We start from the raw sequence: 14,997 nt of genomic DNA on the forward strand, positions 1-14,997 counted from the left end.
AAAAAAAAAAAAAAAAAAAAAAAAAAAGGTAGGGAGAGCAAAAACAAGTGTACATATAATAAACACATATGCATACATACATTAAAAGAATATACCAAAATCCTACAAAAAAATTTTAAAGTTAATTTTAAAGGAGAAGGAGGGAATAGGTTAGAACAAGGAAAGAAGCTAGCCTTATTTGAACTGCCTTTGTTTACATTTTTGACTTTAAAACCCTTTACTTACATAATTTATAAAACAAAAGCACAGTTTAAAAAAATAAATTCCTAATCATCTAAAACAAAATGAAATTTTCAGTTGTATTAAGTGGTGGCATAACCACACTTATAGGAAATATGTCAAGTCACTTAAAAAGACAGTAATTTGTCTGTATGTCCCCATTCAACAACAAAACTGAAAAATAAAATTAAACTGTTTTGGAGGTCTGATTGATAAGGTTAAATAAAAACCATGTAATACTAAATTTGAAGTGGAACTATATCTATAAACTCATCATGTTTTTCTTCTCCACATAAATTTTTTCCTAATTTTTTCTATTGAAAGACCTAGAAATAATGACCAACCAGTAGCAATGAAACTGCATAGCAAATAGATTATGGTCCCTAGTTACCATTTTCCACACGAGGGAATCAAGTGTTACTGAAGAAATGGCTGCTTCCAAAACTAGGGCAGGAAAGTTTCAAGATGAAACCAGAGTATCTTGTCATAGCAAACAGCACAGAAATCATCAAACACTACTGACAGGATATCAAAAAGGCTCAGGGGCCAACTGGAGGAAGTGCCCCTGAGCCAGAGATGGGCAATATGAACATCAGTAATTCTAACGGATTGACATGTATCTATCAAATACGTCAAATCCGTGAGTTTATGTTGACAATCCTCCCCTCAGAAAAAGATCTTATTACATTTGGAGGACACTAAAAAAGCTAACTCGTTATTTTAGAACACAAATAAATGAAAAGAATCAAGCATTTATCCAGACTTTCCTATATACAATATACCTTAAAGTAGGCAGACAGTTGATACAGGGAAATTCTAAGTAATCCAACTAACCCATAAAGAAGGAAAAACAGAATTATAAAAGTACCATTTTATGACCCCTTAAGCTCTAATGAAATGCTGTAATTATATAGGCAATAATGGTAATTATTAATTTCAAAAAGTAAAAAAGAGGTAAACAGACTTGTGATGGAAATTTGCATCACCCATAAAGTATTTTTGACAAAACAATTTGATCTAGCTTTTTTGCTGCTAGTCACCAAAGATGTCCCAGCACTCCTCAGTAAACTATGCCTTCTGCTTTTCTTACTTTTGTAATCCCCTCTCCTTTAAGCTTGGCTGCTTTTGTGATTCACTTTAATTAACAGAATGTGCTGAAAGTAACATTGTGTGACTTCTAAGGCTAGGTCAAAAGAAGCCCTCAGTTTCTGCCTTGATCTCCTGGTGGGCTCATGGGGTAAGCCAGCCACCACATAAGAAGTCTGTACCCTGTGAAAAAGTCCAAGCTAGCCATACAGAGAAGCCATGAGAAAGAGGTGCCAGACCAAGTCCTGGCCACCCCAGCCTTTCAAGTCCAGGCACCAAACAGGTAAGTAAAGAAGCCTTTAGAAGACTTCAGCCCCAGTTGCCATCTCACTACAACCATATAGAAGGACCCCAAGTGAGAATCACTCAGCTGAGCCCATCCATCCTCAGAACTATGAGAAATAACCAATCATTGTTTTAAGCCACTGAGCTTAGGTGTTGCTTCTTATGCAGCAACAGATTAATGAGACAAATCTACCAATTTACATCAAAGGGAAACTGTTACATAAAACCAGGAGGAAACAAAAAAAAAGGGACTGCAAGCCTATCAGTTAAAAAAGAATAAATCCATACTGGGGCCTCCAAAAGGTGGGAGGGTGGGAAGAGGGTGAGAGTTTAAAAACTACCTATTGAGTATAATGTTCGCTATTTGGGTGATGGGTTCACTAGAAGCCCAAACGTCACCATTAAGCAATAATATATCCACGTAATAAACCTGTACATGTACCCCTGAATCTAAAATATAGTAACAACAATAAAAAAGAATGAATCAACTTACATGTAAGATTTTCTCTATTTTTATGAGTTAGTTTTTTAAATCAGGAGCCTAATAAAGTTATGAGATTATAAGGGACATGTGAACATAACCAGGTATTTGATATTAAGAAATTATTGTTGACTGGGTACAGTGGCTCATGCCTGGAATCCCAGGGCTTTGGAAGACCAAGGTGGGAGAATCACTTGAGTCCAGGAGTTCAAGACTAGCCTGGGCAACAGAGCAAGATCCCTTATCTATAAAATATCTATCTATCTAGCTCGCTAGCTAGCTAGCTAGCTATCTTAAAAAGAAATTATTGTTAAACAATTTAGTTGTGGCTGTGTTTAAAAAAGCGTTCTCAACTTTAAAGATACAGACTAAACATCCATGGATAAAATGTTTGTTATGGTGGGGAGTGGGGGAAGGGGGAAATGAGAGTATAGACTGGCCATGAGTTTATAAGTGTTTGGTCATGAGTTTATAAGTGGTTTATAAGTGTCTTTAAGTTTCATAAAACTGAAAGTCAATTTTATTATTCTCATTACTTTTGCATATATTTGAGTTTTCCATAATAAAATTGGACAGCCTTTGTTGAACTATTTGGCTACTTTTTAAAAGTGTATATATAACAAACTTAAAAATCAGTGGTAGCTGACATACTGTAGGATTCCAACTACATGACATTCTGGGAAAGGCACAACTCTGGAGACAGTAAAAAGATCATTGGTTGCCAGGGGTTAGGGGAGGGGGAAGGATGACTAGGCAGAGCACAGAGGATTTTTAGGCCAGCGAAACTATTCAGTACGATAATGGCAGTGGTGGATACATGTCATTATATATTTATCAGAGCCCACAGAATATACACCAAGAGTGAAACTTCATGTAGACTATGGACTCTGGGTGATAATGATGTGTCAGTGTAGGTTCATTGATTGTAACAAACACTTCACTGTGGTGAGGGATGTTGATAGTGGGAGAGTCTAAACATGTGTGGGAGTGGGGGGATAGAGGAAGTCTCTGTACCTTTCTCTCAATTTTGTTGTGAATCTAAAATTTCTCTAAAAAAGTAAAGTCTTTAAAAAGAAAAAAAAATCAATAATAGCTGAAAGAAGCCATGATGCCATAATCTTCATTTTGTAAAGTCCTTTTTTTAGCTAAAAAATAAAATTATCTTCACATCACTATGTATCTAAAATATCAATGTAGAGTTTTAGCTATGATTACTCTTCTTTCCTGTAAAATAGAGATAATATCCTATCCCAACATACATACAAAGCTGGTTTAAAGATAATTTCTGAAAAAAAAAAAGTTTAAAAAACCACTTTCTGCTACACAAATGTAAAACTTTGCTGATAGTAGGGACCAGGCATTTGGCAAAATATATTGCATATATGCACAATGCCTGGCAAATACTAGAGGTTCCATAAATATTTTTTGGATGAATGAGTAAATCAAGAGAAGAGTGAACAAAGATTTTATTACAATAGCTTGCCTTTGATCCTGCATCTTTTTTAAATGGGTCAACCGAACCACAGAGTGGGAGAGGTAAATAGCTTACTATGAACCTACTAGAACCATCTGTTCAAACAACTTACATACATCCTACTACTGGAGAATTTTAGCACTGTTTTAAGCTTTTATATATAGAGTACAAATATTGATGACTACTATCTTGACTTGCTATACCTGATCATATCTACTTTGGTGGATTTTAATTTTAAAAAAGCAAATTATAAGAGAATGAAAGCCTGGTATTTAATACATGCTGGACAAGTGAGCAATAAACAATTGCAAAGTTTCCTGGGGGCTATTTTGCTCTGTCTCATCATCAGGAAGCTAAAACATATGCTGGATGTTAGCCTGGGTGGACACAGTGTGTCCTATTTATTCAAGGTTTCCTTTGAAGCCACAATTTATAAGTTTTGTTTCTTAGGGGTACATGTCAAACTTCATTTAGCATTACTTGGTATCCAGATACACTGAATAGCAAAAAGGCAGCATTTGGGGGCAAAAAAAATATGCCTGCTATATGAGCAATGATGTCAGTTTCATTTATGTAACTCACGGAAAACAAGAGGAGAAATACAACAGGAAATCTGACAGTAGGAAATCAAGATTAAAACTATTCATTTAATTTAGAAGTGTAAAATTGCATATGAACAGGAAAAATATTAAAAGCAAATATGTTTTAAATCAATGTCTAAGAGGAAGGAATGTTTAGAGGAAGTTCTATTAAAATGTTATGGTTTTTAATTCTTAAACTTCAAAGATTATACTTACCTGGAGCACGTTCATATGTGCAATATTTTTCCCTTTTATCCTAAGAATGTTTGGCAAATTTTTCTATAAGAATCTTCAAATTTTAAACATACAAGGGGATGCTTGTGGAACTGATGCTTCACTTTGGAATATTTTCACAAAAAGTAGAAATTTGATGGACTACAGCATATCCATGAAATTGACCCCCCCCACCAAACAAACAATATGGGAGTAATGTTTTGTACTTATAAATTATTTTGCATTTATTATAATAGTTCATTTAAATATCAAAACAACCTGTGAATTAGGTGTCATAAGCTTAAATTTATAGATGTGGTAATGCAGAGTTCAAAGCGCAGTTAAGTTTGTAAACCTAAGTCATCTTCTTCCATATTGCTGATTGATTTAAAGACCCTACAATACTTCGGAAAGTAGCTTTCTAATATGATTGTAATGTTTACAATTACAAAACAATTTATCATGCCATTTCAACATTATTTTTCTAAGATTCATCTGTGTTGCTCAGTTTACAGTGCATGCACTTTCAATGCTGTGTTTTACTCTATTATGTGAACAGACCATATATTATATATTCATTTTCCTCTTGATGGATATTTGCATTACTTTCCTTTTTGAAATTATACCCAGTGCTTCTATGAACTTTCTGTACATATATCCTGGTAGACACATGCAACAGTTCGCCTAAGGCATACACCTACTGATAAAATTACTAGATCACAAGGTACCCCCAACTTTTCTAGGCATGTCCAACTGCTCTACAAAATTTATATCAACTTATGTAACCATCATACAATACTTTCACAAAGTTTAAAAATAAAACCGAACAGCCAGGTGTGGTGGCTCATGCCTGCAATCCCAGCACTTTGGGAGGCCGAGGCAGGAGGACTGCCTGAGCTCAGGTGTTCGAAACCACCCTGGGCAACATGGTGAAACCCCACCTCTACTAAAATACAAAAAAATTAGCTGGGCATGGTGGCACATGCCTGTAATCCCAGCTACCTGGGAGGCCCAGGTGGGAGAATGGCTTGAGCCTGGGAGGCGGAGGTTGCAATAAGCCAAGATTGTGCCACTGGACTCCAGCTTGAGCAACAGAGTGAGACTCCATCTCAAAATAATAAATAAATAAAAATAATAAAATAAAATGATTTTAAAATCAATAAAACTGAACAATACATTACTTTAGAAATACATGTACATATGATAAGATTATTAAAAAGAAAGACCAGGAACCCTAATAATACAATTCAGCATAGCAGTTATTTCTAGGGCAGATGAGGGAATGAGATGGTGAATAGTCACAGCTGGCTTCAATGTTTTGGTAATATCCTAGTGATACGGACAGGAGGCAGGGAAATACTGTGTAGGAGAGGGCAGTTCCCTGGCAATGGCCCCATCCACAAGCCTGGGCCCATGGCCCTAAATGAGAACTTCACATCCCTGTTTTCCCACCTGAATGCTATTTTTTCAAAAACTACTCTGACCCACAACACCCCAATCTTGTACCTATAAAAACCCAAAATTCCACTGGCAGAGGAGTGGAGTGGCATGGCAGAGAATGAGAGAAAAGAAGAGGGAGCTGGAAGGTTAGAAACGGGGGAGGTTATCTTCCCACTCCATCCCCTTTCCAGTTTCCCATCCCACTGAGGGCCACCTCCACCACTCAGTAAAACCGCTGCATTCACCATCCTCCAAGTCTGTATGACTGATTCTTCCCAGATGCTGGACAAGAACCTGGGTACCAAGAGGGCAAGGTGTAAAAGGCTGTCACCCTGACTCTCCACTGAGCTACTTAACACTTAGACATCTTGGATGGCAACTGCTAAAAGAGCATTAATCATAACACACCCCTAGATGCTGCCATGGGGTGAGAGCCCAAAGGCACTCACCCTGGCCCAGGCACCTGTTTGCCTGCGTGCTCCCCCTCCCACAAGGGGTTTGAGCACCCGGCCAGGTAATCGAGCCACACCCCCTGTCACAAGTCCTATGAAGGGTCCAGGTAACTCTCCTATCTCGCTAGGTTTTAAGGACAGTTGTGGATCCCACAGTCTTAATGACTAAACTTACAACTTACATATGCGCTACATGTATTCTTTTATGTGTATCAATATTTACATAATTCTAAAACCTTGGTTGTACAATAATAAGGATACAAAAAGGGTTAGGAGCCCTGGAAATTGTTGGCAAATAGAACTTTACATTTTAAAATAAATGTATTAAGATGAAAAAATTTTTTAAATACACATCTTTAATGCATCATGCCAATACTTCCTCTTATTCAACAGTTCTTTGTTTTTATGTTTTCAGCCACCTCAATTAAATGTCATAGAAATTAAACACTGGGAGATGAAGAAAGTGATTTGGTTATGTTTACTCTTCCAAAGCAATCTGTCCTTTCACTAAACACATCTATCTTGAAAACATTTAAATAGCCAATTATCAAAGAAAGAAAATAATGACAAATTACTAGTGGCCCCCCCCAAAAAAATTAAATTGAGTATTCCAAAAGTAATATATCTCCAATATGTATATTTATAAATTACATAATGTACATACTACAGTTTTATATATTATAGACATTTGAACCATTTCAAATTTATAGGGAATTTAACTTTAAAAACATATCTAAGTAGAAGTTATAATGTGTTCTTCCTTTACCCCAGAGGAAGGTTGTGTGCACCTCATGAGGCTCACACCCTTCACTTTGGAGATTACCACTCCAATTCACAAGAACTGCATTAAGAAGCAAGTAGCCCAAACTTGCTTAAAGGACTTCCTATTAATATTCTGTTTGTAAATCCACACTGTTCAGTTATCTATTCAATCTATTTCTATTATTCTGAAGAAATTAATATCTGTCTGATTTAAAGTAGATAACACCCAATTCCTTCAACAACTCTGTTTACAAATAGTGTAAATGAGGATTAAAGGCACCATCTTAAGGTTTTACTTATGTTCCAGGAACTCAATGAAAAAACAAACAAACAAAAGACCAAAAATAATCACTTTTGTGATACTGGTAATTGATTTTTTTAGCTTTCCAAGTAGATAAAATCAACACCTTAAAAGACTTGTCTTTAACCCGGGCTTTCTTTTATTAAAGTGTACAATTGCAGGCGCATGCCTAGAGGAGTAATAGCTGGCTCCTAACAAAAGAGCCTGGATTCCACAATATGCCTTTTGCCAGAGGCATCGTTCCCCAAAGCATACAGCTAACTGCATCTCCTGCTGTACCTGTAACAATTTAATTGTATAAGTCAGCCTAGTCAAGCATCTCCAGCTCATGACTGGGAGACATGAAATTCATTGTCATTATTGTCCCTGTCATTTTGGATCATTATATCCGGCTGCAGAATTTTCCTCACTTCAGTGCATTTTTACCTCCAGGAGCCAGGGATTATAGCTGAGGTTGGGGTGGGGGCAGGACCGTGAACTACATTTACCTCAGGGGAGCCAGAGATTAAATTGGCTTTGCTCTCTCACGAGCTGAATTCATCTATTTGTATGCTGTGAGTTTTAGGTTGGAATAAAAATGAATATTCTAGTGAAACCTGGGCTTTAATTCCCCCTTTGAAACATGGATGTAACTTTTATTTACATTAGGAAAAGGCAATATAATTTCTTATAGTTGCTCTTTTCATATGTGCATAAGGAATGCTTAGAAGCATCATCGGATATGAAACGACAGACATCTCTGTCAATGTCTTGACTCTCAGAAAGGAGGAATTTAAAGCTGTAATTGTGTTCTTCAGTTTTATTTCATAATGGCTTAATGGAGGTATTTAATGGTTTTTAATATTTAATGATTTTTAATTATAGCTCATTTTCTGTGTACTAGATTGGATGACTGGAGTCTAACTAGAATAGCCACAAAGATCCACTATGGGAACAAATAGAGGGAAAAAAAAAAATAAGTCCCTGAGAAAACTGGCTACCCCTAACAGCTGGTTCACATAATCTCACCGCCTGTCAAGTCACCCAAGCATACCATGCCCTAAACACTTTCTTCTGACTTGAGAAAGTTGGCCTCTACTTGGTAACTCCCTTATCAGCAGTAATGGCCGGCTGTGGGTTTCTACTAGGCAAGTCAGAAAATACTAGGACATGTCTCAGTCAGAAAACCAGTGAGTTGACGATATGATTACTCTAATAGACTATAGGAAGGAAATACAACTGGAGGAAAAACTCATATGTCATTTACTATCCAACTTTCATTTCATATGGATTTCACTGAGAAGTTTGAGATTCTCTGTCTGCATTTAAAAAGATGACAGTTATTTCTCCATACACGTGAATTTGTTTTTCAGTGGTTAACAATGAAATATGGCACAGATCATAATTACGCCATGTACAGAATAGTAACTATAATTACTACATCAAAATGTATGAAGGGCCAGACGAAGTGGCTCATGCCTGTAATCCCAACACTTTGGGAGGCCAAGGTGGGAGGATCACTTGAGGCCAGGAGTTCAAGACCAGAGTGTCTCTGCAAAAAATGAAAATTAAAAATATATATATAAAACGTTGGAGGGAAAAGTGCATGGAACTTATTTATTACCTCTATGAACTTTTGTGGGAGAACAAACTCTGCCTTCATCATATGCAGTGGCCATCAAAATTTAATTAGGATGAACTGTGTTTATGAGAAATTAAATTTTTTATCTTTGTATATTTTGTACTTCAGAGGAAACATCTTACAGCCCTAACATCTCTGCACTGAAGATACCTTACAGATCTCAGCGCCTGGTCCACATTAATGGCAACGTTTACTAGTTTGTCCCACTATATTTTCACACCATTATATTTCACTTTTCATTGGTGCTGAAGTAAGTGTATAAGGTATTACTAATAAGAGTTTTTAGTTAGCAAAACTTCTTGCAGCATTAAAATTTCATTTGATTATCTGGTCACAGTGGCTCACGCCTATAATTTCAACACTTTGGGAGGCCAAGGTGGGAGAATCCCTTGAGCTCAGGAGTTCAAGACTAGCCTAGGAAATGTAGCGAGACCTTGTCTCTACCAAAAGTAAGAAACAACTAGCCAGGCATAGTGGCACACGCTAACTATAATCCCAGTTACTTGGGAGACTGAGGCAGGAGGACTGCTTGAGCCCTGGAGATTAGAGGCTGCAGGAAGCTATGATCAGGCTACGGCACGCCAGTCTGGGTGACAGGGCAAGACTCTGTCTCAAAAAACTTAATTAAAATTAAAAGTTTATTTGATTACTTATGCCACTTTTTCATCAGATTCAAAATTCTCCCTTGGTGGGAGTTACAAAAATTATTTCTGTTCACTTTAAAATGGCTAATTTTAATTGAATTTTATTGAATTTTACCTCAATACATTATTTTTAAAGTAAATTCAACATTATTTCAAGAAGCCTGAATGCAACTTGAAATCACTTCGGTGGCTGTTGTTATATTCTCATCATGGTGATTTATCAAGAAGATTATGTATTTTCCTTGTTAAGAAAAGCTTATCTTATAAACTACAATGTTTAGACTTGGGTTTGCAATGATAAAAGTTCACATTGAAATATTTTCCTCTCCGAAATACTGTAGTAGCAGGATGATACTGTAATAACATTTTGCAGTCAAAGGGAAAAGAGGCATTCATTCCTTTTGTTGAGCATGGATTTACTCATTTAATTCTTTTACCTACACGCTGCTCGTCATCTTATTTCCACGTCAATATTGAATTTGATCATCATACCATATTAGGTAAAACAAGAGTTGCCCCACATGTAAATATGTTGTAAAACCACAGAACTACACTGTTGCACATGTTTGTTTTGCCTCACATCAAGTATAATATAGTTAGGCCTGTACCATTTTAGAACAAGGTAAAAAGACAAATTACTTATATCAAATGAGTAGATTATAATTATTTTTACTCCTTTGGCTCAAGACTTAAGATTTTACAACCGATTTCCAAAGAGCAATTTGAAAATATTTTAAATACTTTTAAATTTTCAGAAATTTTGTTAAGTTCATAATTTTGCAACCTATAACAGGCTATAAAGATCAATTCTAGATTAAAGGATTCTTTTTCCTCATGATTCTAAGAGAATAATGTTTCTTCTGCCTTGTGTAACAAAGATTTCCCTTGGCTTCTCCATGTAGAATCAATCAGAATTTACAATTCACAACAATACCAAACCAATGTAAAACAGGATGTCACAAATTCAGACATGACATTCGCTAATATTTCTTTTCTTATCTTTTTTTTGAAATAGGGTCTCATGCTGTCACCCAGGCTGGAGTGTAATGGTGGGATCTCAGCTCACTGTGGCCACCTCAGCCCCCAAAGTAGCTGGGACTATAAGTGCATGCCACCACACCTGGCTAATTTTTTGTATTTTTAGTAGAGACAAGGATTCACCATGTTGGTCTCGAACTGGGCTCAAGTGATCTGGCTGCTTTGGCCTCCTAAAGTGCTAGGATTACAGGCGTGAGCCAACATGCCCAGCCCACTAATATTTATTTTTAAAAGATTCAGATATTGACAAGCTTATAAATAAAATTTGTTAGAACCCAATAGATCACAAAGCATAGAAAATAAGTAAGTATCTGAGAGGGTTTGTGCGGGAGGGATTAGTAATAAGATGGAAAGGCCACAAACATTTCCATGTCAGGATGGGCAGGATGCTATTTACAGAATGCCTTCTTACTCCTACTGGACCAAAAACCTCTTTACTATAATCACCCAATAAACTACAATGGATTAACATTAAGGGTCTGATGCAGAGAAAGCAAATTCACAGTTAAGGTTGTCCTTTAACATGTAGACTCAATCAAGGGCACCAAAAAAATAGTTAAGTGGCCCCCCTGTGGTGTTCAGATGGTGGGAAGCACTGCAAACTGTGAATTTTCTAGCTTTTAATGTTTGCCTAAGACCCTTAACATTTCTCTAATATTGTTGTTCCTAGGACATTTTCTTGAGTCTGGTTCACATATACTTTTTGCATTTATATATGAAAGCCTGACAGCTGAATTGGTTCAAAAATGTAACACTGGAAAGAAGAAAAAAACACAGGGATAGCCTTTGGGACATCCCATAGTATTCAGTATAAATATCAAAATATCCTGAAAAAAATAAAACAACAACAACAAATTCTTCTTACTAGGAGTTTAGATATCTAATACTAAATAGAAAACATAATATAATGGGTGTTGGGGGCTCACTGAGATATAGAATCTAAGCTGTCCTCTGCATCACAAAATTTTTAGGACTTTTTGAACATGTATAACTATCTGTGTTCAGCTATTTCCTTATAAATGGACACCCTTGGACTATATTCCAATCTCACACACTCTTTAAAACTACTAGTAAAATTTTACAAATGGCTTTGCCTGTTTTGTTTTATATTGTTTTGTGGTCCATCTGGAGATATATTAGGTGCTCCTTCAAATAAAATGTACAAAATTATATTGCACACATGCAAAAAAAAAAAAAAGAATGAACATTGAACACATGGCAAATGGCCACTAGGTAATGTCACTATTAGAAAACATCTAACAACAATAAAATAAGCAATAAAAACTGAGAGCACAGTTTCACAGATGCAATGTTCATCTACCTTCATCATATAAATTATACATTCAAGAACTGTGTCCTGTGCAAAATACAAACATGTCAATTTCAGCCCATAGGGCATTTTTCCCCCTAGGTTTATAACCCCTTGAAAATAGAGGTTTCATCTAGAAAACCTAACATATCCTCAGCTGCTTTCAACATTATAATATATTCCTAAGGCAAATATTCACAGCAAACACATAACAAATTACATGGCATGAGGGTGGGGACCAAATTCATAATGATGAGAAATGGACCAAACCAACCATGAGACACAAAGTAGAAATCAAAGAAGAAAACAAATATGTAAAATAAACAATATTAAAGGTAAAACATTATGGTTAGTTTTTCAGCCACTGTTAGAGAAAATGGTGAATATGTGCATGCAAGTGCATTTTGTGTGTTGTGTAAGATTAGTATTTAAAGATGCAAAACTATCTCCTTAAGAATATACTATAAGGGTCATGAGTGAGAGAAAAGTATCTGTGAGGAAAAAAAAAATATCACATACCGTCATAGTAGACAATTGCTCCTACCAGTTTGTCCTTCTGGAGCATTGGGAAATGTTCAAGGGCTCTTGATTTGCTGAGGACATAACTGCTTTTCAGGCAATTACTTCCTGCAACCAAATCATACAGCTTGATTCCTACCCAGTAGTAAGGTAACTGCCACCACCTACAGCATAAATAGAGGGGAAAGTTCTTTAGAAACAGAGTATAGCATTACAGAATATTACCTTACAGTACAAGACACCTTCATTTAAGAAAAACAAAGCATACCTAGAAGTGGACTGCAAAAGAAACAGACTTATACAACTGTTTTTGACACCAACCTGGCTGAAGTCTGTAAGTAAAATAAATCAATGAGATTTTTAAATGAATCTTCTCTGAGGCAGTTGTTCTCAAACTGGCTGAATATTAGAATTCTCTGGGGAACATTAAAAATAAATACTGATGCCTAAACCTCATACATCCAGAAATTGATTTAACTAGACTAGGGTGGGGGCCTGGATGATGACAATGTGCACCCAGGATTAAGAAACACTGGTTCAGGAAGTCCTAAGCGATCTATGAGAAAGGATGAACGAAGTTATAAAAAATCTGTTTCCAGCCCCCTACAACACTAATGTGGTTAACAGAGTTACATAATCTACTTTTTCACACTACCTGAATTCCAATGTAAGGCAACTTCATGGATAGCTCTAACAACATTAGGAAAATTAAGTTTTATAATTTATAATCTGACCCTTCCTAACCAAATTTCAGCCTTGGTTAACTCAGACACGTAACATGACTCAAAATGGCTTGGGTTTCAAGTGGGTATATGGTATGTTTACATTTTACAACAGGATACTTTAGCGGAGCCATTTACAGTCTGCACATGATCCTCTTATGTTCCTTAATGCAAATGCAGTTGCTCATCTATACACTCTCAGAAACTGGAGGAAGAAACTACTAATTACAAATACAGAACACGACCTCCTTTGCCTTTAAAATCTAGAGATAGGCCAGTAGAGAGTAATTTAAGAAAAGCCATACTTTTAAATACAACAAAGGAAAATACTTGAAAAGGATTAAAGATTAGGACCAATTAAAACCAAATTATGAAATATGCATTGAGGGATTATTTCCATTAAAACTGTTGTTCTATTGACCGCAGAGAAGCAAATGCATACACGTGATATCAAAAGGCTTACTTGTAAACTGGAAGCATTATAGGCAATGGAGCTGATAAATGGGGAGCAATTTCTAGCAGGTTGGCACGCTCATGAAGGGCTTCTTTTACCATCCTATACTGAAAGGCAAAACAGAGAAAATTAGTTTGGCAGTAACAGATCATAATATTTTCAAATGGCAAATAGACACCCTGCCAACTGATTGATACACAGAAACCTCTACCTCTGAGTGAGGATAGCTCCCTCCTAATCAAATTTCTAATAATACATCATGCTGTCAACCTCAAAGATTTTTTAGAAACCTTAACTGTATTTGCATAGGAGAAAAACATGCTGTCAGAGTTCCCAGGTGTAAGATATTTTCCTGACTTGAGTTACAAGATTATTGTAGCCATTTATCTTGCATCCTCTGGATTGTCTCCCTTTCTCAGTTCCCCATATTATTTTTTCTGTGTAGGAGATAACAGATTGTTCAAGTTCATGCTAAAAGTTTCTGTCTTGCCTTCACGAAACCAAGCAATGATGCTACTTAACAGTTGCACAGTATTTTACAGATTATAAAAAGGCTTTGTCTTAACTGCTGTAGTCCTCATTGTGCCTCTCTAAAAAGCCAGCAATGCTATTACAACACTAATTTTACAAATAAGATAACAGACTCATAGATTTTGAGTAAATAAGCCTGAACACATCACAAGTTAGCTGATTCTAAATCCTATGGTGTTTTCATTGCATCCATCATGATGCGAAGAGAATATAAGAAAAAGGGACAGATTCAAAACGGACTTATCAAGAAAAAAAACGAGACAGATTCAAAACTTGACAATGTCAAGCCAGTGCTGCTGTGTTTTCATGTACAAAAGAGATAGGAAGTTCAGCTGATTTTTTTTACCCCTCTGGGAAATGTCATCTTCCACACTGCCTTGGCAGTTTTCAAATGGTGGCAGGCTGGACACAATAAAGTGTGACATAAGAAAAGCATGACTCAGATCATCTTTTCCTTCAGAATATGTCAGTGACAATATGAGCGTATGACTGCAGTTGTAGTTAAGAGGATCGATTTTGCACTCCCCCTGCATTACAACACAGCTCCCCTGAAAGTGCTTGCAAAGTAGCAATTTGGTAGCCACTGGCAAAAACCCAATCACAATTGTTTAAAAGGCAACACATCCAAAAGTGATTTTGTAAATCTGCTACTTCAACATGCCTATGAAGAAAAAGCCCCTGATTACCCATAAACATAATACTACAGGAAAGAACTGACACACCTCTCCTGAAAGATATTCCAGCAGAATACACTAAATAGGTATTTCCAACAGGAAGAAATGCTAAAAGCCATTAAAAAAAAAAAAAAAAAAAAACCTGATTTAATTGGGTAGAAAAAAGCATAGTTGCAATTTTTGTTTAACAA

The 14,997-nt window shown here is 36.2% G+C and overlaps 1 protein-coding gene across 5 annotated transcripts in view; it reads right to left on the bottom strand.

Annotated features, from left to right (window-relative positions):
* GPD2 (glycerol-3-phosphate dehydrogenase 2) overlaps positions 1 to 14,997 on the bottom strand; it is a 154,204-nt gene that overhangs the window by 59,439 nt on the left and 79,768 nt on the right. For all 5 annotated transcript variants that reach the window (XM_017887037.1, XM_017887036.1, XM_017887038.1 and 2 more), the window contains exons 5-6: positions 13,611 to 13,708; positions 12,426 to 12,589 (exon numbers count right to left, since the gene is read on the bottom strand). In XM_017887037.1, coding sequence (XP_017742526.1) covers positions 12,426 to 12,589; positions 13,611 to 13,708 — 262 coding nt within the window. The remainder of the gene's footprint in view (positions 1 to 12,425; positions 12,590 to 13,610; positions 13,709 to 14,997) is intronic.

This window comes from Rhinopithecus bieti, unplaced genomic scaffold (genome assembly GCF_001698545.2).
Source record: "Rhinopithecus bieti isolate Rb0 unplaced genomic scaffold, ASM169854v2 scaffold_15113, whole genome shotgun sequence".
Classification (NCBI taxonomy): Eukaryota; Metazoa; Chordata; class Mammalia; order Primates; family Cercopithecidae; genus Rhinopithecus; species Rhinopithecus bieti.